General features: G+C 53.8%; 1 protein-coding gene across 1 annotated transcript; it reads left to right on the forward strand.

Annotated features, from left to right (window-relative positions):
• Positions 1 to 404: 404 nt before the first annotated feature.
• ST8SIA2 (ST8 alpha-N-acetyl-neuraminide alpha-2,8-sialyltransferase 2) lies at positions 405 to 25,037 on the forward strand. The gene is made up of 6 exons (XM_036411857.2): positions 405 to 566; positions 12,465 to 12,527; positions 15,455 to 15,583; positions 17,094 to 17,351; positions 19,186 to 19,479; positions 23,951 to 25,037. Exons 1-6 carry the CDS (start codon positions 469 to 471, stop codon positions 24,234 to 24,236), a joined length of 1,128 nt encoding a protein of 375 aa, XP_036267750.1. The 5' UTR covers positions 405 to 468; the 3' UTR covers positions 24,237 to 25,037.

A 25,037-nucleotide genomic window follows, 5' to 3' on the forward strand; every position in this document is an offset into this window, starting at 1 on the left:
CGGGGTACGCGGGGCGGTGCTCGGTGCTCGGTACCTGGGCGCACGCGGCTCCCCAGCTCAGCCCCCTAGGCTGGGAGTGGCCGGCTCCAGCCAAGTCCCAGAGCCCCCTGGAGCTGGAAGGAGGCATGCGGGGTACCCCGAGGCGGACGGCTGGACATCGGAGGGGACCGGGGTGGGCGGAGGCGAGCAGAGGCGCGGAGCAGAGCTGTCAAACTGCGCGCGGAGCCCCCACGCGGGCGGGGGAGAGGGAGGAGAAGAAAAGGGAGGGGAGGGGGAGAGAAGGGGCGGGCTGGAGCCGAGGGGGAGAGGGAGAGCTGGCTCGCCGCGCCTGAGCAACAACCCCTGTGTGCCGCTGTCGCAGCTGCCGCCGCCGCCGGCCCCGATCGCCGGGAGCGCGGGGTGTCTGCCCGGCTGCGCCCCGCTCCCCGCTCCGGCCCGCACGGTCCCTCCCGGGGGCGCGAAGCCACCATGCAGCTGCAGTTCCGGAGCTGGCTGCTGGCTGCGCTCACGTTGCTGGTGGTCTGCCTCATCTTCGCGGACATCTCGGAGATCGAGGAAGAGATCGGGTAAATAGCTGCGCCGGGCGGCGGCGGGATCTATCCCTCCCGGACTCCGCACACGCCCACCCCATCACCCCGATCCGCTTTGTGCGCGCCGCGCCCCCCTAGGTGGCGGGCGCTCGTGGCCAGGGTGGCCGCGCCTTGGGCCCGGGACGGTTTGGGGAGCGGCGGGTGGGGTGTCCCCCGGGCAGCCTCCAGCCGGCCGGCCGGCCCCCGTGTCCCCCTCCCTTCTCCGGAGTGTCCACGCGCGATGTCGCCGGGGAGTGTCTGGGGCGGGCGGAGGGGCCGGCAGCGGAGGAGGCAGGAGTTTCTTTGTCTCCGGCTCGGCCGCTTTCTCGCCCTGGCAAAGTGGGCAAGGGACGCGCGGGGATCTGTGCGCTGGGGGAAGGGATCCCCAGACCCGGCGGAGGGCCAGGCTCTGCATGGGGGGCTCCCGGGAAAGGGGAGTGTCCCCGGTAGAGAAAGACACACGCGCGCTCTCCCCGCGGTCCGAAGAGCCTGGCGTTGGGATGCGCGCGGGGCTGGGCTGAGACCCCCCCTGCCCTCGCCTGGCTTTGGAAGCGCAGCGAACCCACGGCGCCCCTGCACACCCCCCCCCCCCCCCGAGCTCCCGTGCGCTCTCCCCGCGGGAGACAGAGACCTTTCTGGAAAGTCTATGTCGCCGCCCGGTGGTCCTCGGGGCCCCCTGTCGCGCGGTCTCGCCCCAGCGTTTCTGGGGATCTCTCCAGAGAGGGGGCGCGGCGGCGAGCCCCTGTCCTAGCGCGGAACACCCCAGCCGTGGGTCCCGGAGATGCTCGCACCCCGCCCGGCAGCCTCCCGCACGCACGCACGTGGGGCCCGGCCCCTCTCTGCTTCCGCGCCACACAAAGCCTCCAGCCCGCAGTGGGCAGGTGGGGGGCAGCGGGGGTTCGGAGGGGCCCAGAGCAGAGCTACCCGGCCCTGTGCCCTGAGACGGCGAGTTCTCAGCGTGGGCAGGAGGTCCCTTGCTCCAGGGGGCTAGTGCCAACCCTGGCATCCGTGCCTCTTGCGCCCCTCCTTCAGCACGGAGTGGAGAGCCTGCGGTTGACAGTTTCCTCGAAAGGGAAATTAATGCCAGTCTTAGGCCGAGGGTGCCCACGCCCCATGGACCCACACCTGGGGCCGGCGCCGCTTCCCTTTCTCCCTGCCCCTGTCCATCAGGGCCACCCCAGGGTCCCTCCTGTGAACCCCACCGCGCTTCCAGAACCCTCTCTGCCTCTTTCTCCATATCATCCTAGCTTTCCCCCACCACGAGCTCCGAAAACTTTCACAGATGCCGCCGAGTGAATACGCGGCGCGCCAACAGCTCCCACACAGACAGGGAGCTTGCTGTCACCGCTTAACTCCACAGCGTGGGTAGCAGGGGAAACGGGCTGGCCACCTTTGGGGTGATGGGGGTCCCACTGGGGGGGGCCTTGCTCTAACCCCCGGCCCCCCACTCTCCTCCCGGATGTGGGCTCGGCCTGGCCCAGGGCACTCGCTGACCTGGGCATGTGAGAGGGCGGGACCAGCGGCTGCCCATTGTTCTGCTATAAAATCCTAATGATGCTGGGTGTGCATGCGGGCACCCCTCGCTCGCTCGTCCATTCACTGAACTTTTGCGAAATGCCTTCTACATGCCGGGGACTGCTGATTTTTTTAATGCCATCAGGTCATCACTTTGCACGTAAAGCTGCACTTTCCTGCCAGGTGTGTCGTAAACGCCCCCATTCCCTACATCAGGTTGTTTCAACAGGCCAGCCGTAAGCTCTAAGGCCTGAGCTAAGAAGGGTGCTTGCATATCTATTTAAAACCCGCCCATCCCGTGGCTCAGTGGTTGAGTGTCGACCTAAGAACCAGGAGGTCAAGGTTCAATTCCCAGTCAGGGCACAGGCCCAGGTTGCCGATCCCCAGTAGGGGGCGTGCAAGAGGCAGCCGGTCTGTGATTCTCTCTCATCACTGATGTTTCTGTCTCCTCTCTTTCCTCTCAGAGAACAATAAAAATTAAAAAAAAAAAGTATTAAAAACAAAAGGAAACAAAACCCAGACTCTTGTGCTATGAGTATGCCCCCAGGACCTGTTTCATTGGGGGGTGGGGGGATCCCCCATTTCATTGTGGGGGAGGTCCCCTGCCTGGGAAAAAATTGGCAGCCATGCTGACAGCCGAGAGCGAGGTAAGGGGCACCTTTTAGAGGCCAAGTCCAGTCGATGGGAAGGGAAATGACCTTTTCTCTGCGTCTTGACAGCCAGACACTCTCTAAGGAGCATGCAAATCTGCTCAAGACGATGCGACTTTTTTTCTCCCTAAAGTTCCTTCTTCTCTCCAGTCCCGGATACTTCACTCAGATAGAAACACGATTGGGGGATAAAACAGGAAGGAAAGAGACTCTGGTTTTTAACTAGCTCGTTCCAAGTTCTCATTGCCAATAGATTCTAGCATCACATTTACATTGTAAATAGGTGTTCAGTTTGGAAACCAATTCACCACTCATGGTCTCTCTCCTGTTATGGAGCAGGGTTGCTGGGTTTTAAAACGGTTTGGGTCTTACTCATTGGGGATGTTGTTGTAAATTGCAAGTTATAAATGCTTCTCAGAGTCAGTGGAATTTTGTAATTTAAAATGATAAAATTTGCTTGGAGCACAGATAATACACAACCTAGCCCCTGCCCCCCTGTTCCATTTTCCTGGGCTCCAGCCATCCATGCCACATGGTTCCCAGTTCCCAGAATGCACCGTGGCTTCAAGCTTCCGGGCCTTGGCACACGCGTTCTTCTTTCTGAAAACAACCTCCTTGCAAAGCATTCTCAGACCCCGCCCCACTCCTTCAGAATGTCTGGGGTAGCTGTCCCTCCTTTATATACTCTGAGCACGCCAGTATCCTATGGAGATGGGCTCAACAATTATGGCTTAATTTTCCTTACCCCCAGCCCCTGGTGATAAGTATATGGCTTATTAAACGAAGCCCATAAAATATCATTTGGATGAACTCGGGCCTAGGACATGACGAAAACAAGCATTCAGCCTTCTGCCCCCCAAAGGGCGATGCTATTTTAATAACAAACACCCTGCACCTGCTCAGAACGCAGGTTTTTTAAATATATTTTAATGACTTTTTACAGAGAGGAAGAGAGAGAGATAGTTAGAAACATTGGTGAGAGAGAATCATCCATCAGCTGCTTCTTGCACACCCCCTACGGGGGATGTGCCCGCAACCAATGTACATGCCCTTGACCGGAATCAAACCTGGGACCTTTCAGTCCACAGGCCAACCCTCTATCCACTGAGCCAAACCGGTTTCGGCCGAGAGTCCTTTCTTGCCCACACAGCCTGGCCACCCTCCTAATGCCAGAGCCCAAGTGCCCTCTCTGTCTTTATCACTTGACCTGCCCCCATGCTGGCATTAAGAGCAGACTGAACTTGGGGCCAATCGTCTCCTTGCGAGGGCTGGTCCCCAGGAAGGAGGCCGCGAGTCATGTGTCTGAAATACTGAGGGTGTGAGACATGGGAGGCCAGGTCTGCCTGTGTCATCACAAAGCTACTCTTTATTAAAATAGCACCTGCAGGCTGGGTTTTGGTTTTCCAATGCTGGTCACACCAGGGAGTGGGGGTGGGTCGGTCAAGACTTGTGGCAGCTGTGTGGCCCCGAGACAAGCCCGGAGCCTCATCTCTCTCAGCAGAAGTGAATCAGACAGACAGATGGAAACATCAGTGACCATGCCTGAGGGAGGGGCTGGGACCTGAATGCCATGGGCGGGTGGAGGGAAAGGGGGTGCATTGGGAGATAAGCCATCTCCCCAGAGAAGCCCGGGGTGAGATGCTTAGGTGCCATCAGTGCCTGAATGACTGCTGGTCTGGGGCCTGTCCTTAAGTGCTGGGATTAGTCACTCTCCTGGGTGGCAGCTGGGCCGGTTGTAAATGCTCCCCGGTGGCCTGCGATTCGTCACTCGGCGAGGAAACTGCCTGGTGTCCTGACGGGACCTGTTTGTCCCAGGGTTTTCTTGGCGTCAGCTGTCTCAGGCTTCACGCTGGCGCAGGGGACTGCTCCAGTGGGGAGACAGCAGTGGCCCCGACAAGACGTGTCTATGAGAGGTCGGCAGGAAGGGGCTCCGCCCGACGTAGCTAGACAAGAAGTCTTGATTCACCCAGCTCCCACCTGGTGTGTGTGTGGGGGGGTGTTTGAGTTCTGGAATTGCTCTGGGAGAGTGAATGCATGACGCTCTAGCCATTCATTCACAGAGTTTCCCCGAACGCTTTTTCTTATTATTGTCCGACGCACTCGGCTCTGCTTCCTGGTCCCTCAGTGAGGCCCCGAGCTACAAATCCCAGCCTCTGTCAACGTCTGGAGGTTGCATGACCCTGAGGTCGGTGGTCCCCAGATGCTGGCCTGCATCTGGGGGGCGATCGCAGAAGAAAAAGAAAGAAGAGAGAAGGCACAGTGCGGTGAACAGCAAGTATGTTCGTTTCAAGTTGCCCATCGGGCTGTCCTGAGAACTGTTCCATATTCTGAGATGCCGTTCTTGTTTTCTGGAAGGCACGGATGCCCTTTCTTTCCTGAAGGAGGGAGGTGGCAGATAAATCTTGTGATGGCCTTGTTAGCTCAAGAGGTTGGTTAACCTGTGACTCCCCGACCCCAATTCTCTGGAAATATTACTGACCCCTGAAATCCAATCGTCTGGCTCCGAGTCAATCTTGAAGAGTACCTCACCCATCTTTTCCCCTCGGAGGCCGGTGTCAGCAGGAATTACAGCGATCATTTTTGTCCTCTCTGCTGTGTGCGAGGCCATATCCTAAGCCCTTTGGCTATACTCACACCTGTCACCTCCCCGGCCACCCCCTGGAGTCTGAGTTCCTGTCATCGTCTTGACGCAGATGAGGAAGCTAAGGCCCAGAGCGGTTAAGCAACTCAGCCACAGCCACACAGCCAGGAAGTGGCGGTGCTGGGGTTTAAATCCAGACTCCAAAGGATGAGAACTGTCCAGAGATGACAGCCAGTGGGGAAATACGCATGCTCGGATTTCCCAAGGACAGAGCCTGCAAACACGAAGATCTGTGGGAGAGAGAAACCTGGAAGAATAACGCCAACAGGCTGAAGGGGGCAGTGCTACAGCCGGACTCTGGCGTTTATTTAACTATCGAGAAAGAAGTTAAACGCCCAGGCACACTGCAGCCTCCTTAAACGTCTCTTGGACTCTGCCCACTGAGGTGGGGGCGCTTGCTGTCCGGTATCCCCATCTCCGATTTCAAGAACAAGGATGCTGGCTGAGCTCGCTGGAGCGGCAGCCAGGATTAATTCACGCCTTTCTCGGTAAATGTCAGCGGCGCTTAAATAATGAAGGGAGGAAGCATACGCTCTCCGGAGAGAATGAGTGGGTAAACGGATAGCACGGCGACTTTTGAATACTCTTCTGTAAGCCCTAAGCTTGCGCGCAAGCTCCTCCCACCGCACCGCTGCTTCCGGAAGTTTGAGAGTCCCTTCACGTGAACGCTAAACTATCCCCTAATCAGCATGAGGAGCGCCTGGCAGGTGCCCAAGACACATTGATTTGAGAGTGGGATTTTGGTTTTAACAACACACAACGTCCATGCATTATTTAACTCAAAAAACTGTGTTAATACCAAGAGGCATGGTGGGGAGGTGAGTGGAGGGAGAAAAAGAGGAAAGGACAAAAACCTGGAATTAGAGAAATCATCACATTTTTTGTGATGCATCTACTGGAACGCACTTCCTGGAAGGGGCCCGAGCAGCCGACCCCGGAAGTTAGAACCGTGGGGGGTGCGCATGAGTACTTTTTTGTGGGTCCTCTGTGAACGCTGTTGGCCTGCCTGCCTGCCTGCCCCCACTCAGTGGAAGGACCCATCGGTCTCCGGAAAGCCTAAACCCCATAGAGGGAAGACCTGGATGGAGGTCAAGGGCACTACAGCCCAGAGCACCCCTCCCTCCCAGATCCAAGGTCCCAGCTGCCCCTTTCCTTACCACCTGCCTCCTTTAGTGTTTGCTTCAAGGGTGCACCAGAATTTTTCATATATTATTTCACACCTTTATTATAAAACCCCTGCAAGACCCACTTTATGGACAAATAAACAGATGGTAAATTACGTGCTTCATAAATAGAAAAGAGCTGGGTTGTATCGAGGTCTAGCCACTCTTGCCCAGGTGCCGGGAGTTAGCCCTGAGCACAGAGATGCTTCTCTCATTGTCCCTCTCCCGATGAGACCCAGGTATGAGGTACAGCAAGGAGGAATCCTAACGAAGGGCTGAATTGATTACGGAAGATCTCTAAGGAGGCTGCAGCATACCTGGGTGAGAAACAACCTTGACCCAGGGCTGGAACAGGAAGAGAAATCTCCAGAGAAGCTGGGCAGCAAAGCACTCCTTGGCCTTGGCCTTGGCCTTGAGTCCCTTGTGAGCTTGGCTAAGATGTGACTACTTCCACAGCCAAGGGCCCCCCTTCACCGATGGCACACACAGTAACAGTTCCCTAGAGCTCTGAGTGGCCTTAGTGAGCTGCCCAACCTGCTGTCTAATTCCAAACTCCACTCCCAGTTACGAGAAATGGAGGAATGGAGGGGCGAAGGCCTCTAGGGGTGACGGAAGGTGAGAGTATGGGAGCCTCTTAGGACCCATCTGCCCCTTCGGATAAAGACAGCCTCCGGGCGGGATGGAAGTCAAGAACGTAATTGCATATATTGTTGCCATTATTTTCTATTTAGGGCAAGGGATAGTGGTATTCTACTTAGGATGGTGAAATCAAGATTCCTTTGTGATCGATTCATTTATGTTTCTAAGTGAGTCGATTTAAATAAAGCAAAGTATTAAGCCAATAAAGTAAAATTATGCAAACCAGCGAAGGCAGACCGGGAAAATGACTGAGGTCTACCCATTGCCGACAGGCTGGCCACCACGTGCCCCAGAGAGAGGGAAGCTATGACAACTCCTTGCAAAACTTCCAGAGAGAGGGAGCTAATCTCTTCCAGAAACAGTACCAGAGATAATTTCCCACTGTATCTGGGAAACTGCCCAGTGTTCAAGCACAGCATCCTCCAATCAAACCATCTTGTGGATGACTTAAAAGACAAGGATGGCTCGGCTGGTGTTGCTCAGTGGTTGAGTGTCCATCTATGAACCAGGAGGTCATAGTTTGATTCCAGATCATGGCACATGCCCAGGTTGTGGGCTCCATGCCCAGGTTGCGGGCTTGATCCCCCGTAGGGGGCATGCAGGAGGCAGCCAATCCATGATTCTCTCTCATCATTGACGCTTCTGTCTCTTTCTCCCTCTCCCTTCCTCTCTGAAATAACAAACAAACAAACTATATTAAAAAAAGAACGCCCAGGCCCAGATAAAGTTAAGTATGGTTAGCAGGGTGACTCATGGTTCTACACAGGCTCCATGGCCTGGCACACAGGAGCCAGAGGGCTGAGGGATGTGGCCAGAATTGGGAATGAGCCACGCTGGCTGCTAGCTGGCTGCAGCAATCAGGCTGATAACAAGGAGATCCATCAGGGTCCACAAGCTCCCCCCTCCCCTAGCATCACGGAGGGTTTTTAAATCAATGCTGGTCTCGTTGGCTTAATGGTACCTAATCTTACCTTTGGAAGCTGGAGCATTGGGGAGCTGAGATCAATTGAGATAAAATAAAGTACAACGTATTGACTTTGGGATTTGGGGTCTTCATCAGAGCCCCATTGTGTGGTGGTGTTTCTATTTTCTGTCTTGGAACTAGGTGGAGGTTAGCCACCGAGGACTCGGGGCTGGGTTATTGCCTTTTGTTCTAGTTTTTTTTTTTTTCTTCCATCTTATACAGATGGTTTTTCGTAAGGGAAGGACCCTCTCCTGTCCTGTTTATCGCTGTATACCCAGCACGTGGCACCTGCCAAGTGCTCCATGCCTGTTTTTCACGGGCAGCATTTCAGGGTAGCTAGCACCCGCCAGGAAAGCGTGTCTGTTTCCACCATACCAGGCCCTCACGATGCCCCTGGAGGAAAAAGGGCACCTGCCCGCTGTGACGGGTCCGTGGGCTCCTGTGGTCATCACAGAGCTGGTGGCGTGAAGTGCACCTGCTGCGCCATGCACAGGGGGTTTAGAAGCTCTGTGCTGGATGCTGGGCACACGCAAAGATGACCCAGCACAGAGGAGGTGCCCAGTCGGGGAGAGAATTCTCGTGTGAAGATGGAAAACGAGTCTAGAGTCGGCGATCGGGGCTTTCCAGGTGACCTGAAGGTCAGGCTCTAGCTCTCTGGGCCTCAGTAGTCCCATCTCTGAAACAAGGGCAGGTCTCTCTAACACAGTGATCGGCAAACTCATTCGTCCACAGAGCCAAATAACAACAGTACAATGATTGACATTTCTTTGGGGAGCCACATTTTTTAAATTTAAACTTCTTCTAACGCCACTTCTTCAACATAGACTCGCCCAGGCCGTGGTGTTTTGTGGAAGAGCCATGCTCAAGGGGCCAAAGAGTTGTGTGTGGCTCGCGAGCTGCCATTTGCCAACCACAACTGGGCACCACCCTCCCTGAGTTTCCCTGTTGAAAGGGGAGTGCAGACTCGCTGGAAATAGCGAGTTCTTTTGTTTGCCTCTAACTTCCTTGCCCTGAAATTTTAAAGCAGGGCAGTAAACAGATGCTGATCTATTTTCATCCACCACCTGCTCTGCATTGAAAAAGGGCGGGGAGGTGAGGGGATTCACTAACCGAGGAGGAGGGCAAGCTAACCCACTGAGCGTCTGCTCCAGGCCAGGCCCTGCCATAGAGGCGTTCACACCCGCAAGACAGCCTCTGTGGCATGGCTATTGCCGTCGCTTGGCACCACCAGGAGAACGGTGGTGTTACAGCAGGACTGGTGTTCCGGGTAAAGATGGAACAAAGTGTTGAGAGGACATGATTTAAAATAATGGACTTTCTGAGCCAGAGGAATATTAAGGACGCCCTGAGGACTTGAACCCATACCTTGGAGTCATTCCTCATGCCTCAACCTATCCAGAGGAGGAGGGCTGTCCAGGGCCACCCTGTGGTAAGACCCGGGGGGGGGGGGGGGGGGGCTTCTGTTTACTCCAAAGGTGTTCTGGTTTGGATTATAAATTACTAGAGGCCTGGTGCATGAAATTGTGCACTGGGTCCCTCAGCCTGGTCTGTGCCCTCTCACAGTCCAGGAGCCCTCTGGGGATGTCTGACTGATGGCTTAGGCCCACTCCCCAAGGGGAGTGGGGGGGGGGGACTAAGCCGGCAGTTGGACATCCGTAGCACTGCCATGGAGGCAGAAGAGGCTCCTGACACTGCTGCTGCACTCACAAGCCCCGATCCCAGCTTCTGGCTGAGCTGCGCTCCCTCCTGCTTGAGTGTCTGCCCCCTGGTGGTCAGTGTGCATCATAGCAACCAGTTGTTCCACCATTTGGCCAATTAGCATATTAGCCTTTTATTATATAGGAGGATTGGGTCCCCCTGGTTACAGGTGACAACTTCATGGTGAGAAAGGATCAGGACTAAGCCTGGCAGGGAATGTTTGCCATCTGATGTGCAGTTGTCCATAAGCGCTTTTATAGAAAGACAGGCGCAATCGGCTGGAACCTGACCAAAGTCCTCAGTTCTCACGGGTGTTTTCTGAAGTTGAGCAGAGGGGAGAAACCAGGGTGGACCGGCACCTCTTTGTACCACGACAGAAGCTGACTGATAAGCACAAGTTTGCTGAGATCAGAGCAAATGGCTGAATGCCACCAAGCTAATATTTCACAGGAAGGAAGAGAGGGTGGCAGAGCAAGGAGCCGGGCAGTCAATAAGGGGTGCGCAGTGGCAGAAGAGAGATGACCATGAGCTTGCTGACTTCACCCTCCCCGTTGGCACCAATGGAAGCATCCCTGGAAGCCTGGCCAGTTGTCATGGAAACACCACTGTCAAGGCTGCAACCTACACTGGCCTCTCCAGTGCTCTGTGCCCAGCACTGTTTCTGTGTCTATGAAGTTCAAGAGCTTTGGCGCAGTGATAAGATTTGCTCTAGAGGAAAAGGTGTCTCGGAGACTGCTGGGCACAGGGGTAGAGATACTAGGCCTGACCTGATGAGAAAGAAGTTAGTTGAGTGGGTGGAGCTGGAGAAGACTAACACGTTGGCGATAGGCAGGGGTGGTGCTGGGACTAAGTCTAACTTCGGTGCGAGCACCGTGCTAGGAAGGAGCACTTTCGCTGCCTCTAAGGCTAACGCTGCTCTGATGTTCACGGTCACACGGAGTCTCCTCTGGCCCAGGAAGCCCTGGGGCTGACCCGAGTGGTCTATGGTGAAGGAACCAGAACTAGCCAGATAGTCCCAGCCCCTGAGTTAGAAGTCAAGAGCTCCACCGTCCCCAGGCGAGCCAGGGGGGGACAAAAAAGAAATACTGAGAATTGACTTAACGTGTGAAGAACCAATGATGCTCTGGGTAATTAAGAACTAGACTTGGGCGTGGCAAATTTGAGACACGCAGGAGTCACAGCATTCTTTCTGTTGTCCAGTCACCTAGCTGTGAAGTAGGAGAACACTGCCTGTTGCCAAATAGTTTAAAAAGACATGTAAGTCTATCAGGGAAAGACAGTGTATGTGTTTATACACACACACACACACACACACACACACACACACACACGATATCCTCAAGTATGTGAAGCCTATAAAAAAATCCAGACTCAAGACATCAACCTCCCCCAGAGTGTTCTCATTAAGTCACATCATTCCTTAAAATACACAGCTTTCCCAGACTTCAATTGTTCCTTTGGACCCCACCAACACCTTGACTCACAGGCTAGACTGAACTTTAAAAAAAAGAAAGTAGTAACAATGAGAAAAGTACGCAGAAGTATGTCCTCAAACCACACATTCTCTAATCGCCAAGAAAAAAAAAAATGATTTCACATAAAGTAAGGAGCCTCACCTACAGCTTTTTAAAAACAGTGTCCAGGGCACAAAGTGGGCAAGGTACCCGGGTAAGATGGATTCACCCGTCCCTCGGCCCCGTGTGATAGCCAAGCATTGTGAGACTTCCTGGCTTGGGAGCCCAGGTCCAGAACGGAATCCAACAGGACTGAATGGATGGTTGGCCTGGAAAGGGCCTCGGGATGCTTTTACTCAAAAAAAATGTATCCTTCAGAGCCATGGTCGGCAAACTGTGGCTCGCAAGCCCCAGGCGGCTCTTTGGCCTTTGAGTGTGGCTCTTCCACAAAATGCCACGGCCTGGGCGAGTCTGTTTTGAAGAAGTGGCGTTAGAAAAAGTTTAAGTTTAAAAAAATGTGGCTCTCCAAAGAAATTTTAATCGTTGTCCTGTTGATATTTGGTTCTGTGGACTCATAAGTTTGCCGACCACTGCTCCAGAGGAACGTGCAGAGGACCCCGTTAGTCACCCACCTCCTGCTCCCAAAAAGTGACACCACTTAATATGATTTCTCTCGTCAGCAAAACCCAAACTGCTACCACATTCGGTTGCAGGCACCACTGAGCCATCTGGCTGCCTCTGTTGCACTTCTGGTGTCTCAAGTGTGGAGAGAATGTGATGTACAACATCTTGACACATTGGATGGAAAACCAGAGACTCTGGGAGCAGATTCAGAGACATGCTAAGGAGCAGTGTCCTGTGGGGTGGCGGAGGAGAAATGAATCCCAGAGGACTCTGTCTCAGAACCCAAGCGGAAGTCTCAAGGGGAAACCGTGGTGTGGATGAAACTATGTTCAAGCGGCAGGCAGAGGAACATCTGGGAGGTCCCGTCCCTGAGAGATGTTTGGGTTTGTGGCTGGGTCGGCATGTTGCCCATCTTGGAAAGGCCAGAGGGAGGTCTTGTCCATCCTCGGTAGGTCTCCGGGGCTGGCTGTGGGACTTCCCAAGGACTGAAGAGGGCTGTGTAAAGAAGAGCTGTGTTTATAAATAATGCATTTCCTTTGTCTTGCAGGAATTCCGGAGGCAGAGGTGCAATCAGATCGGCCATGAACAGCTTACATAGCAAATCTAATAGGTTTGTAAATTAGATTTTGTGTTCATTTGTTTTTGCTGTAAGGCAGCTATTAATCTGCTTCTCCTCTTGGCGGGACGGTGCCCTTCCTACTTGGCAAATAGATCTGTTTTCTTTCACGTTGGCTTTGCATTTTCCTAATCACTTTGGGCAGGGGGCGGTGGGGGGAGGAGAACTGTCCATAAAAATGGCCATGAAATGGCCCAAGGTCTAGAGGCTGCTCAGATGCTAAGAGTCATTTTCTGGACAAGAGTCCACCCAGTTGGAAGCAGTTGGCTACCAGAGAGCTTATTCGTAACTTGCATTTTTTTGCTGAGTAATGGGAGACTCGGAAGAGAATCGGGGCATTCACCCAGTTCCATTGTAGATCTCGCGTCCAGGACAATATGATGGAAAGTAAAGCATTCAGCAACTTTGCTGAGGCCCCTTACAAATATTAGGGAGTCAACTGAGTAAGGCGAACTTGATCATTAAACGCACATCCTACATTCTGAGAGTGTTTCCTCCTATGACAGTACTTGGCCAGGGGACAGCCTGGTGCAGGGCAGCGAGCAAATGCGTTGCAAGCCAACAGACTCTAGTGTCGCTGGGCTAGACGGGATGGGCTGGGCGGGGTGCTGAGGACAGGAGGACACGTCCACTGAAGAGGACTCTCGGTTTGTTCATCCAGCTGTCTCTGTGCGACCCAGCACGTACAGCCAGTGAGCGGAGCTGGTCCCTGGGACTATCTCATCTGTTCCCTTGATTTTAAAGAGAGGAAGACAGAAGCCAGGGACTCAAAGCGACTTCCCCCAGTCCCCCAGTCAGAGCCAGGGTTCAAGTTCAGCGAGACCACGGCTGGTTAGGAAGGAGCACAGCCACGTTTGCGCTAGAAAGGAGAGACAAATGGAGTTTGACCGCTGTCTGTGCCGGCGTTTGCCTCTTTCTTTTTCCTGCCTTCATTTCCCGCGTCCCTCCCTCCATCACAGAGAAGCCTGGAGCCCTCTCCGCAGGTTTCTGAGCACGTCTCCTCCGTGAGCATCCCTGTCACCACCCCCCTGCTGATCCTTCACGGCTGAGAGAGCCCGGGGCACCCAATATGCTCCTTTCGGAGGAGCAGCTCCCCAGATTGAATCTAAATTAAACCGTAAGAGGCCCCGTCAATGGTTACTGATGAGACTATCAGCCGGCCTCCTAGTGTTTCTATCGCACATGTCTGCTGGCATCAGCTGCGGCGGAGCTTGGGGTCTTAGGGTAGGGCAGCTAAGTCAGTGGCCCTGGGAGTCCTGCTCCCTCCTGTGGCCCCCACGGAAGTGGCAGCACTACGGAAACGCAGCCACAAGCACCTACCCATCGTGAGACGGCAGCCAGCGATGGGTACGGGCTATTGGTGGTCCTTCCGGAATTCCAGAGCCTTAGCGCTGGTGTCTTCCTCTTCTACACCCCCTTCCTACAAATGGGAACTCTGAGGCTCAGAGAGGCCAAGTGATTTTCCCACAGTCACACAGCTTGGGGAATCAGCAAACAGTCCAAAGGGTCAAGTCTTCCGTTCCTCTCACAGGCTTCCCGGAAGCCTGGATGCTAGGCCTTGGTCAGTAACTCCTGACTCCTTGATTCTCTGCTAAAGTTGCCTTTATTTGAACCCAAGACGAGTGATACCAGTCAGGGATGCTGAGGAACGGAGCTGTCTGGGGAGAACGCGCACAGACAACGTGCACCCCCCAAATGGATGTCTTCTCTCCCTGTAAATAGCAAAATCGAGTGCTGGGGGTAGACCCCCCCTTTTTAACGTGGAGGCTCAGGCGCTTGGTTTGGATTCTTCAAAGCTCCCGGATCCGGCCTCCCAAACCCGGCCATCGTGGTCGCTGGGAGACTCGGCCGCCAGCACAGACCAAGCAGCCTGGCAGTGACCCACAAGCCTCTGCGTGTGGCTGGCAGAGGCGGGCCGGCTCCTGCCTGCGGATGTAATTGCGACCTAGTTTCTTAGAAACCTACTGGCACAGATTTCAAGCCTCGGAACTGAGGCGGGGCCTCGGGAGCCTGCGGTTCCCGAACTGGGTGGAGAGAGGGTGTGCACCCAGAATGGTGATTTGCCACACACACACATACCCCCACCACCCGCAGAGTCAGCCAGCTCCTTCATCCATCCAGGCTCACGCCGGACAAAATTCACACGTGAATCCAGCAAACACTTCGTTATTGAGCAGCTGCTATAGGAGACCATTGGGGAATATAGAAATGAGGAGGGGTGGGGGATCCCCTGCTTATAGTCTAGTGCAGTGGTTGGCAAACTGCGGTTCGCGAGCCACATGTGGCTCTTTGGCCCCTTGAGTGTGGCTCTTCCACAAAATACCACGGCCTGGGTGAGTCTACTTTGAAGAAGTGGCATTAGAAGTTTAAGTTTAAAAAATGTGGCTCTCCAAAGACATTTCAATCGTTGTGCTGTTGATGTTTGGCTCTGTGGACTTATGGTTTGCCGATCACTGGGCTAGTGGGAGAGAGAGACACAGCATCAAGAACTCTGGGACAAGGCATCTCAGGGACAAAGGAGGGATTGTTAAAGATTTGTGATTTTCTCCTCATTAAGTTTGTAAAACACCGCGATACTCGACAACTGCTATCTGGAGTTTTGCGAAAGTAACTTAGAGAAGTATTATTCTGACCATGACTGCTGGGTTCCAATGGGAAGAAACACAGGGGTGGGAACAGGAGGGTCGGGGGAGGAAGAAAGATGGTTTATTACCCCCTTTCCTGCTTCCAAGAATGTGTGAGGCATACACCGTGGGGAGAACGTTTGTGCATTCTAGACTCCCTTCCCTTCTCCAGTAATTACTGCAATCTTGCTCTTCTGGAGAAGTCTACAGTCAAGCCCCAGCAAAAACAAAGCGATCGGACTTGTCGTTGGCATGCTAGCAGATCGTATTTATCCCTCCCTCCCTTCTCCCTTCCAGAGCTGAGGTTGTAATAAATGGCTCCTCACCGCCAGCTGCTGTTGACAGAAGCAACGAGAGCATTAAACACCACATCCAGCCGGCCTCTGCCGCGTGGAGGCACAACCGGACACTGACTCTGAAGATCAGGTAGTGGGAATTACCTCTCGGACGGGGGACAGGCTTGGCCTTCTCGGGCGCAAGCCGGCAAATTGCCACTCTCTATCATCCAAAGAAGTTGGTTTAGAAGGAAAATGTTTACCTCCCACCGAGGCAGGCTTCCTCTGTGAGCGGTCGATGGGAAATAAGAACCCAAGGCCGGCCCATGTGCATGCAGCCGCTCGGCCGGGGTGTCTGGCAGGAGCTGAGGTTCAGGGCGGAAGGAGTGGGCCCTCAACAGGGGGGCAGCTGTGAGACCTGGAGGTGAGGGAGGGGGACATGGAAAGAAGTGGGGGGGGGTACGAGGCTACAGGTGACTTTTCCAAAGGGCCAGGGAAGGACTGCTTGCTTGGGACTGTCTGGCATCTGTGCCTTCCACTTGGAGAATCTTTGGAGAACTCCGTCTCCCCTCCCCCCACATACACATACACATACACATACACATACACATACACACGGCCCTAAAGCTTGGGTAGGCTGCCTTCTCCAAAACATGAAAATGAGAAGCCATATCCGAAAAGGTGGCCCAGGAGCTAGCATGACATCTGGTTGCAAAGCAGAGCTCCAAGTTGCTGGAATGGGAACACGTAACCTAGGAATTTCGGCTTCAGCACTTGGGCTATTGCCTTTGATATCGCTGCCACTGATTCCGCAAAGATGGATCAGCTTAATACAACCATTGGTCTCCAGGCATCGCCCTGGGGGCCCGGAGGGCTGCCACGAATCAGGCATGTTGGTGGGGAGACGATCGAAGCAAGGACAGGACAGGACAAGGATGGTGTGATGCACACAGTAGGCATCTTATAAGGAGGTGGAGGTAAAAAGATCATCCGAGGAGAGAGTACTTCATTTTGTAAGAGGACCAAGAGGGCTGGCCAGGAAAGGAGCAACGGGTTTTGAAGGATGATTAGGAGTTGGCCAGGCACGCCAAGTTGCGTTCCACTCGTAGGCAGACTGAAGAGCAGAGGTGCCCAAACCTGGACGCAGGTTAGTCACCTAGGGCCCTAGCTGGTTTGGCTCAGTGGATAGAGCGTTGGCCTGCCAACTGAAGGATCCCAGGTTCGATTCGGGTCAAGGGCATGTGCCTTGGTTGCAGACACATCTCCAGTGGCGTGAGTGCAGGACACAGTTGATCAATGTTTCTGTGATGAGCTCACTTGTGTCCTAATGGAGTCATTTCCCGGGGCAGTTTGCACACCTCGTAGGCAGTAGGCATAACCATAGCAACCGGGTTGGCCATCACCATAACTGGAATTTTCCATTAGAAAACTGAGGCACTGACTTTCTTGCCACCAAGCTCTCCAGGGACCCCTCCTGGACGGTCCTCTGGGCCATTTCTGACCATCTCTGCCTGGAACCTCAGAAGGCATCTGAACTCAGCGCTCCATGAGTGCCGGGCGCCAGCACCCCTGCAAGGCGATGCTGGCCAGGAGACACCGGGTTGGCGAAGGGCAGCTGGCACTGGGGAGCCTGATCCTCAATGTGCATTTGCTTTTCCTAGGAAACAGATCTTGAAGTTCTTGGATGCCGAGAAGGACATTTCCGTCCTCAAGGGGACCCTGAAGCCCGGGGACATCATCCACTACATCTTCGACCGAGACAGCACCATGAACGTGTCCCAGAACCTGTACGAGCTGCTGCCCAGGACCTCACCGATGAAGAACAAGCACTTCCGGACCTGCGCCATCGTGGGCAACTCGGGCGTCCTGCTGAACAGCGGCTGCGGGCAGGAGATCGACACGCACAGCTTCGTCATAAGGTACCCACGGCGGGGGCGCTGGATCGAGAGCAGCAGGCGTACCTGAGTGTTGCCAGTTAGTGAACCAGGTTGAACCAGGACACACTGGTTGGGTTAGTCACAGCCTTGTGGGTTGTGTAACAATTATACAGTGTGAACAGAATGAAATAAATCCATGTAAAATGGGGGGTGGGGAAAATACCTTGATGTCTCGGGTCTCAACCTTGGGGAACCTTTAAAAGTCCTAATGTCCAGACTGCACCCCAGACCAGTTATCAATCTGGGGGTAGGGGGTTCGTGGACCAAGGAGCCAGGTAATTCTGTTGCACAGTTAAGGATGGGAATTGCAGGTCTAGTGCAGAGAAGTAGGCAATCTATGGCCCACAGCCTATTTTTTATCAATAAAGATTTATTGGCACACAGCCACACCAATGCATTTTCATATCCTCAGTGGACGCTTTCTCACTACAACGTGTGTAGTTGGAAAGAGCTGAACTGTTGCAATAGTGTATACAGCCCGCAAAGCATAAAGTATTTATTATCTGACCTTTTACAGAAAAAGTTTACCGGCCCCTGCATAGAGCCTGCTACGAAAGAGTAGTAAGAAAATCTCCCGGTTAGTCCAAGTTTACAAAAGTCTTTCAAGTGTTGTGGAAGGTCCTAGGCTACTAGTAACCTTATATCCTGGAGTCAAAATCTGGGAAGTGACAGAGCAATGGAGAAACTTGGATTTTATATTTTCCCATCATTCTCACTGACATATCATCTCTTATTTTTTTGGTCCCTGGGACACACCTGGAAATCTTTACCCAGGGCCCTGACACCTGACCCCCATCCAGACAGACTCGGAAACAAGGCCTTGCTGTCCCCTGGTCAAAAGTAGGGCACAGGGAGCCTCGGGTTTCATCCCAAACAGGGCCCCGGCCCTGGCAGAGCCACTACCGCGTCTCGCGTTTCTGTTGGGACCGTCCCTGCGCAAAGACAGCCTTGTCCCGGGCAGCCCCAGCCTGGGACCTCGAGACGTGGGACTGGGCGGTGTGTTTACCTCCATGTCCGCTGGGATGGAAAAGCCACCTCGGCCTGGCGGCCAAACCTGTTTTAGTTTATCTTTTGCCAGGTTCTGCCTGTTCAATCTGGCCTTTCTAATGGCTCAGCTCCCACTTCTCAAAGCCCTCCCGTCTAAAGACTGAAGGAGGGAGGGGGAAGAGAGCATGCTAGGTTTTGTCTGACTGAGAGCCAGAGAAGGGGTGAGGGTGGGGTGGGGTAGGCGTTTAAGATTTAGAGTTTTGAGCGGAGGAAATTGCGTGAGGAAAGAATGGAAATAAGAAAGCAGATTCATGCATCATGGAGGTCACTGCCTGACCACACTTAGGTTGCCTACAGTGCTGTAAAGAATTGAGGCCAGCCCTAGCCGGTTTGGCTCAGTGGATAAAGCGTCAGCCTGCAGACTCAAGGGTCCCAGGTTCGATTCCGGGCAAGGACTTGTACCTTGGTTGCGGGCACATACCCATTAGGAGGTGTGCAGGAAGCAGCTGATCGATGTTTCTCTCTCATTGATGTTTCTAACTCCCTATCCCTCTCCCGTTCTCTCTGTAAAAAAAAAAAAAAAAAAAAAAAAAAATCAATAAAAATATATTGGGTGGGGGGGAAAAAACAAACAGAATTGAGGCCAGACAGGAGGGCTGGTCCCCCACAGGGTCCCCACGATGGCAGGAGGAGGGATGACGGGAGCCGCCGGCCAGTGCAGGAGGATGCTCTTTGGGGATGAGAAGGAGGCAAAGGATGGATCCGCTTAGATGTAGGCAGAGGCGTCTCGGCGTCCCCAAGAGAACCACGTTGTCCTCTTCTCCGGCAGGTGCAACCTGGCCCCCGTGCAGGAGTACGCCCGGGACGTGGGGCTCAAGACGGACCTGGTGACCATGAACCCTTCGGTCATCCAGCGTGCCTTCGAGGACCTGGTCAACGCCACGTGGCGGGAGAAGCTGCTCCAGCGGCTGCACAGCCTCAACGGCAGCATCCTGTGGATCCCCGCCTTCATGGCCCGGGGCGGCAAGGAGCGCGTGGAGCGGGTCAACGAGCTCATTCTCAAGCACCGGGTCAACGTGCGCACTGCGTACCCGTCCCTGCGCCTGCTGCACGCCGTCCGCGGGTGAGCGGCCCTCCCCGGGGGAGGGGGCCAGGTCCTTGGCAGGCAGTACTGCTTTCCTAGATTCATCTCCATCTCAACCCTAGACAGTTTTTTATTTATATTTTATTGATTTTTTTTTTTTAAGAGAGAGAGAGAGGAAAGGAGAGAGATAGAGTGTCAGAAACTGACATGGCTTAGGGGTGGGGGGAATGAGAGAAAGAAAGAAAGAAAAGGACTGCCTTTTGGCAAAGAGAGGAAAGGTCCCTTAGTGGGGAACGGGCAATCAACTGGAAGGAACGTGTGCAACTAGAGCTATTTCCAGCTATAACCAGCTCATTTTCATCTGTCAAAACAGCATTAAGCACCAGTAATAAGTGTTAATCCTTAGATCCAGCGTCTTCCTTCGCAGGGACTCCCAAAGGCAACATGGCAGGAGATACAGGTGGGGTGGGTCTCTGATTTGGGGAAGGGGAAGAGGTAGTGGAGAGAGGACTTCAGGGCCTTGGAATGGGTTTCTACCAATGGCCCTCCCCCTCTGTGGGGTCATGGGGCATTCGGGGTGCACAGTCCAATAGAGCTTCAGGATTACATCGCAATTATTTTTGGACAAGCTGACACAATGAGCTCATCTAAGAGGCAGCGATGTAGCATGGACAAATGCAGCATTTTAAACAAGTGTACAGAGAGATGAACCGTGCCAATCATCAGCGGGTGTGTGGTCGCTAAAAAGAATCTATGGCCCTAACTGGTTTGGCTCAGTGGATAGAGCTTCGGCCTGCGGACTGAAAGGTCCCAGGTTCAATTCCAGTTAAGGGCATGTACCTTGGTTGCGGGTACATCCCCAGTGAGGGTTATGCAGGAGGCAACTGATCCATGTTTCTCTCTCATCAATGTTTCTAATTCTCTATCCCTCTCCCTTCCTCTCTATAAAAAAAATCAATAAAAAAAAAAGAAACTATGCTCTTGGGTTGCAGCAACGGACACAGAATGTCTTTGAGGGTCAGGGAGGGAGGCCATGGCCTTTTTTAACTCTCCTGGGTCAAACCCCACTCAGAGAATCTCACTCTGTGTTGGGTACCCGGCTGGAGACGGAGCACAGTGGCAGAGAAATTGGAAAGCTGAAAGGTTCGGGAAGAGAAGGAGGCTCCAAAGAACATGAAATTCAACAAGCTTTCTTCATTCAGGGAATCCTGACAGGCACCGAGCGGGCTCCAGGCCCATGTAAAAGTCAATAAAACAGGGCGTCTGCCCTTGAGGGGCTCCCCGATTTGGCCCGTGAGGCTCCAGCAGGAAAACTAGGGCTGGGAGAGGATCCACAGGGATCTACCACCATGTGCTCTCAAGATGCTGGCCCATCGGAGACAGTGCTTGGGCCAGGGCATTGCAGTGGGTGGACAGCATAGCACAGAGACCCAGAGCAGAAGGCCTGCCCTTCGACTCTTACCAATCCCTGCCCGCAGCTCTTCCAGCCTGGAGAGTGGCACAGCACCTGGCTGGCAAGGAGGGTGAGCAACCGAGGGGGAGGACACCAGGCAACTGAGTGTGGCCGAGGGAAGTGGGACACTGGTCAGCAGCTGGTAGCGCGTCGCTCTAATTCAATTACAACAGGGACGGCTGTGAGCCACAGAGAGGGGAGCCGTGGGCAAGAAAGGAGGCCCATTCAGCCGCCCAGCCACAGCCCTGGTACAGAGGAGGCCTGTGAAACGGGGGCCTAATTAGGCACTAGGCATGCTGAGCGAGGCCCGGGCTGGCACTGATCCAGCAGGCATCTCTGCCAGGCCTGGAGCAGCATGTTGGCCAACAGGCCCCGCTGCCCGTCTGTGGGAAGCAGAGACTGAGGACCAGAGGGCAGGCCCAGCGGTGAGAGGCTAAGCATGGTGCAGAGACTAAGGGGAGACCAGCAAGGGCCAGAGATGGCCCCTCCAGGGCATGCCCACAGCTGTCACAGAGAAAGAACCACTTATGGGACACAAAACCCTCCAGGGAGGTCTGGGAAGGCTTCCTTCAGGAAGAGGCATTGAAGCTGAGACCAGGAGAAGGGTTGCAGGTCAGGAGACAAGGGAGATGATGGTGAAGGAACCAAGAAGGTCCTCGTGGCAGATACTTGGTAGGGAATGTGCAGAAGGCAGCTGATCGGTGTTTCTCTCTCATCGATGTTTCTAGCTCTCTATCCCTCTTCCTTCCTCTCTATAAAAAAAATCAATGAAATATATATTTTTAAAAAGAATGCGAAATGAACTTCTGCTGCGCTAAACCATGGGAGTTCCACAGTCTGTTATCATGCACAGCCAAATTGATGATCCTGACTTCCATTGTGCTCAGCACATGTTGGACTCCGATGAAACTGAGAAACTGGGAGAAGTAGGAACGGAGAGAGAAGGAAGCGAGCGAAGCACACAGCTTTGTCACCGAGGCCGGCTGAGATGGTACTAGAAACGCCCCGCCTCTCATCCCCGGTGCCAGGCTTCCCACCCAGAATCGCTACCTGGAAGGTGTGAACAGCAAATGAGGCTCCTGGTGCAGTGAGAACTCCGTGGCCTGGAGGGACCCACTTATTTCCTGTTCTGCCTCTACAGCTAAACAAGAGCTCCTGAGAGGTGTGACAGGGACACGGGGCACCTTTTAACGAGCTGCTCGTACCAGAGGCCGGCTGAGTTCGGTGGGGACAGAACACACCCTCCTTCCTTTATGTCGCCTCAGTCGTCCTGGCCAATTTAGCGACTGTGCGCCTGGCCAACTGGTGGAGGGGTTCCTTCCTTGGGATAACAGCTGGGCATGAACACTTAGTTTTCACACACTAACTAATTAATTTTGCCTTCCCAAATGAGGCTAGCTGGGTGCATCTGGGACATGGTATTGACAGCACACCTTTAATAGCCCAGACTTGAGATTTTAATTAGAAGGCACAGTCATCTCTAAGAAGGCAGTGATTATTTTTTAAATTGGTTACCCCCAATTGCTAAGACGATTAAGCACTGTATTTTATGAGTATGGACAGTAATAAGTAAGGATTGCCAAAAATCATCTCAAAAGCATATTTGGCCTTTTCCCTGGGTGCCAGAGCTTGGTACATGGCAATATATTTTCTTGATTTGTTGTTGTTTTTAAAGAGAGGAAGGGAGAAGAATAGAGAGTTAGAAACATTAATGAGAGAGAAACATCGATGGGAGAGAAACATTGATCAGCTGCCTCCTGCACACCCCCTACTGGGGATGTGCCCACAACCGAGGTACATGTCCTTGACTGGAATCCAACCTGGAACCCTTCAATCCGCAGGCTGACGCTGTAGCCACTGAGCCAAACCGATCAGGGCCATTTCTCATTCTTGCAAAGTACCATTTGTTGGCGGGGGCTCTCTTCCAACCAGTGGCTCAGGGATCCAGGATTCGCCTATTCTTAAGCTTCCGCCATCTTTACAGGAGGCTGTGAAGTCCTCTGATGCAGGAGAAGAGAAAGCAGAGGACCTGCTTTTGACCAACATTGGCCAAGAAGGGTCCCATTTGTGGTCACAGCCTATTGGCCGTAACTGGTCACATGACCCCAGTCCAATGACAAGGGATTCTGGGATATGTAGGGGTGCATCTGGAGTATCTGCGGAGCGCTGCTCTCTGCCATAGAGCCTTGGCTGCACCAGGCATGGAGCCAGATGCTGTTGAATCCCCTACACAGAGGCATCTGGCACAGCCCCTGCTATCAGAAAGGTCACAGTACCATTTTGGGGGTTTTTTTTTGTGAGGAAGACCAACCCACACAGTGATGGATTGTCAGCTCGGTTGATAAGCATTTTGGGGAAAGGAGAAACAAAGCTCGAGATAATGATGTGGAAGTGATTAAGTCAGTGTGAGCTGGAGAGAAGAGGGTAGAACAAAGGGAACATTTCCAGGAAGACGTGATGCATGTATTTAGTTTTGGGAGGGAGAAATAAAGAGAGAGAGTTCATCAAGGGGACACATGAGGGAAAGGCATAGCTATGAGGAGGGCACATTATATGTCTGTGTAACCTCAGACCCACCTGTGGAGCTCCTTGGATGTTTTCCACTGATCTAATTCTCCCTCCCCCTCCTCCTCTCCACTACTAGCCTGCAAAGAAATTCATTCCAAGAGCCTTCCCCTGCTAAGGCCTTACTATCAGAAGACAAACAAGCCGCAAATCCCTAATATGGCACGCGGCCACTGTTAGGGCTTGAAGGGGCTCAGGAAATGATCAGCCGGTGAGACGCTCTCACGCGGGGACACTGCCGGTGGCTCGCAGGTCCCTGGGTGGTGTCTGCCGCAGCTGCAGCCAGCTCCCTCCCGGCCCCAACTCTCCCAGAACCCCCTCGGGTGAGAGAGACCCAAGAAGCAGGCTGGGAGGAGCTGCCTGTCCTCTGCGCTCCATGTAAGCGGCTGCATGAGGAGTTGCCTTGGCCTCCCACGTTTCCTCTTCCCGGAAAGGATCGTTCCTAACCCCGGGGAATCTCCTTTTTTTGTTTCTTTTGTCCCTCGTTTCCAGATACTGGCTGACCAACAAGGTCCACATCAAGAGACCGACCACCGGCCTCCTGATGTACACCCTGGCCACGCGCTTCTGCAACCAGATCTACCTCTACGGCTTCTGGCCCTTCCCGCTGGACCAGAACCAGAGCCCCGTCAAGTACCACTACTACGACAGCCTCAAGTACGGCTACACCTCCCAGGCCAGCCCCCACACCATGCCCTTGGAGTTCAAGGCCCTCAAGGGTCTGCACGAGCAGGGCGCTTTGAAACTGACTGTCGGCCGGTGTGACGGAGCCACGTAAGCGGGCTCCCGGCGGGACGCGGTGGCTCACAGTCTCCTGCCAGTTACGCCACGGGCAGATATGGGAGTCGGGGTGGCACAAACTCTAGAAACAAGCAGGCTAGTGGTTTTCTTTGTTCAAGTGTAAAACAGTGACCAGAATATATATATAGATATATATATATCTCTACCTGCATATATATATTGACCTGAGTATGTATGACTGTATGGTGTTCAGCTAGCATTAGGCAGATAAGCCACAGGAAGAAGGTATGGAGAACCCGCCGGAATGGAGACCCATCTCTGGGGGGATGAGAAGAAGCCAGTGCCATGACTTTGGATGACAGACTGACTGCCTCCTGGGTTGGAGGGATCTTCGGGCTCATGGGCCTGAGCCTCTGAGACACGTGGGTTCTGGGTGAGCCAAGACCTGAGGGGACAACGTGACCCTAGTCTAAACGGTGCCGTTCACGGAGGAGTAGGAGGTCGGACCGATCAGCTGGGCAGAGGAGCATGCAGATGCCAAGAAGCAGGGGCCACGTCCGAGTTGAAGGCGAGGGATGAACCGCAGGTGGCCCGCCTGCCCCAGACAGGCTTCAGCAGCTACGGAGAGATGGCCAGAGAAGACACGACAGACGGTTTATGCTCTGGCTTCGAGAGAACCCCCGCGCACCCGGGACGGAGCAGGCAGAGGACAGCGGAGAGCAGGGGTGTTGCAAATTGTGCTTTTGGAAAACTGCAACCTACCGCTAGGGGGCGGCACTCCCGCCCCGGAACAGACCAGGAGAGGGTCCCAAATATTGCTGCAGTGGGTGTTCTCAAA

The sequence above is a fragment of the Pipistrellus kuhlii genome, unplaced genomic scaffold (genome assembly GCF_014108245.1).
Source record: "Pipistrellus kuhlii isolate mPipKuh1 unplaced genomic scaffold, mPipKuh1.p scaffold_m20_p_42, whole genome shotgun sequence".
NCBI classification, from domain to species: Eukaryota; Metazoa; Chordata; class Mammalia; order Chiroptera; family Vespertilionidae; genus Pipistrellus; species Pipistrellus kuhlii.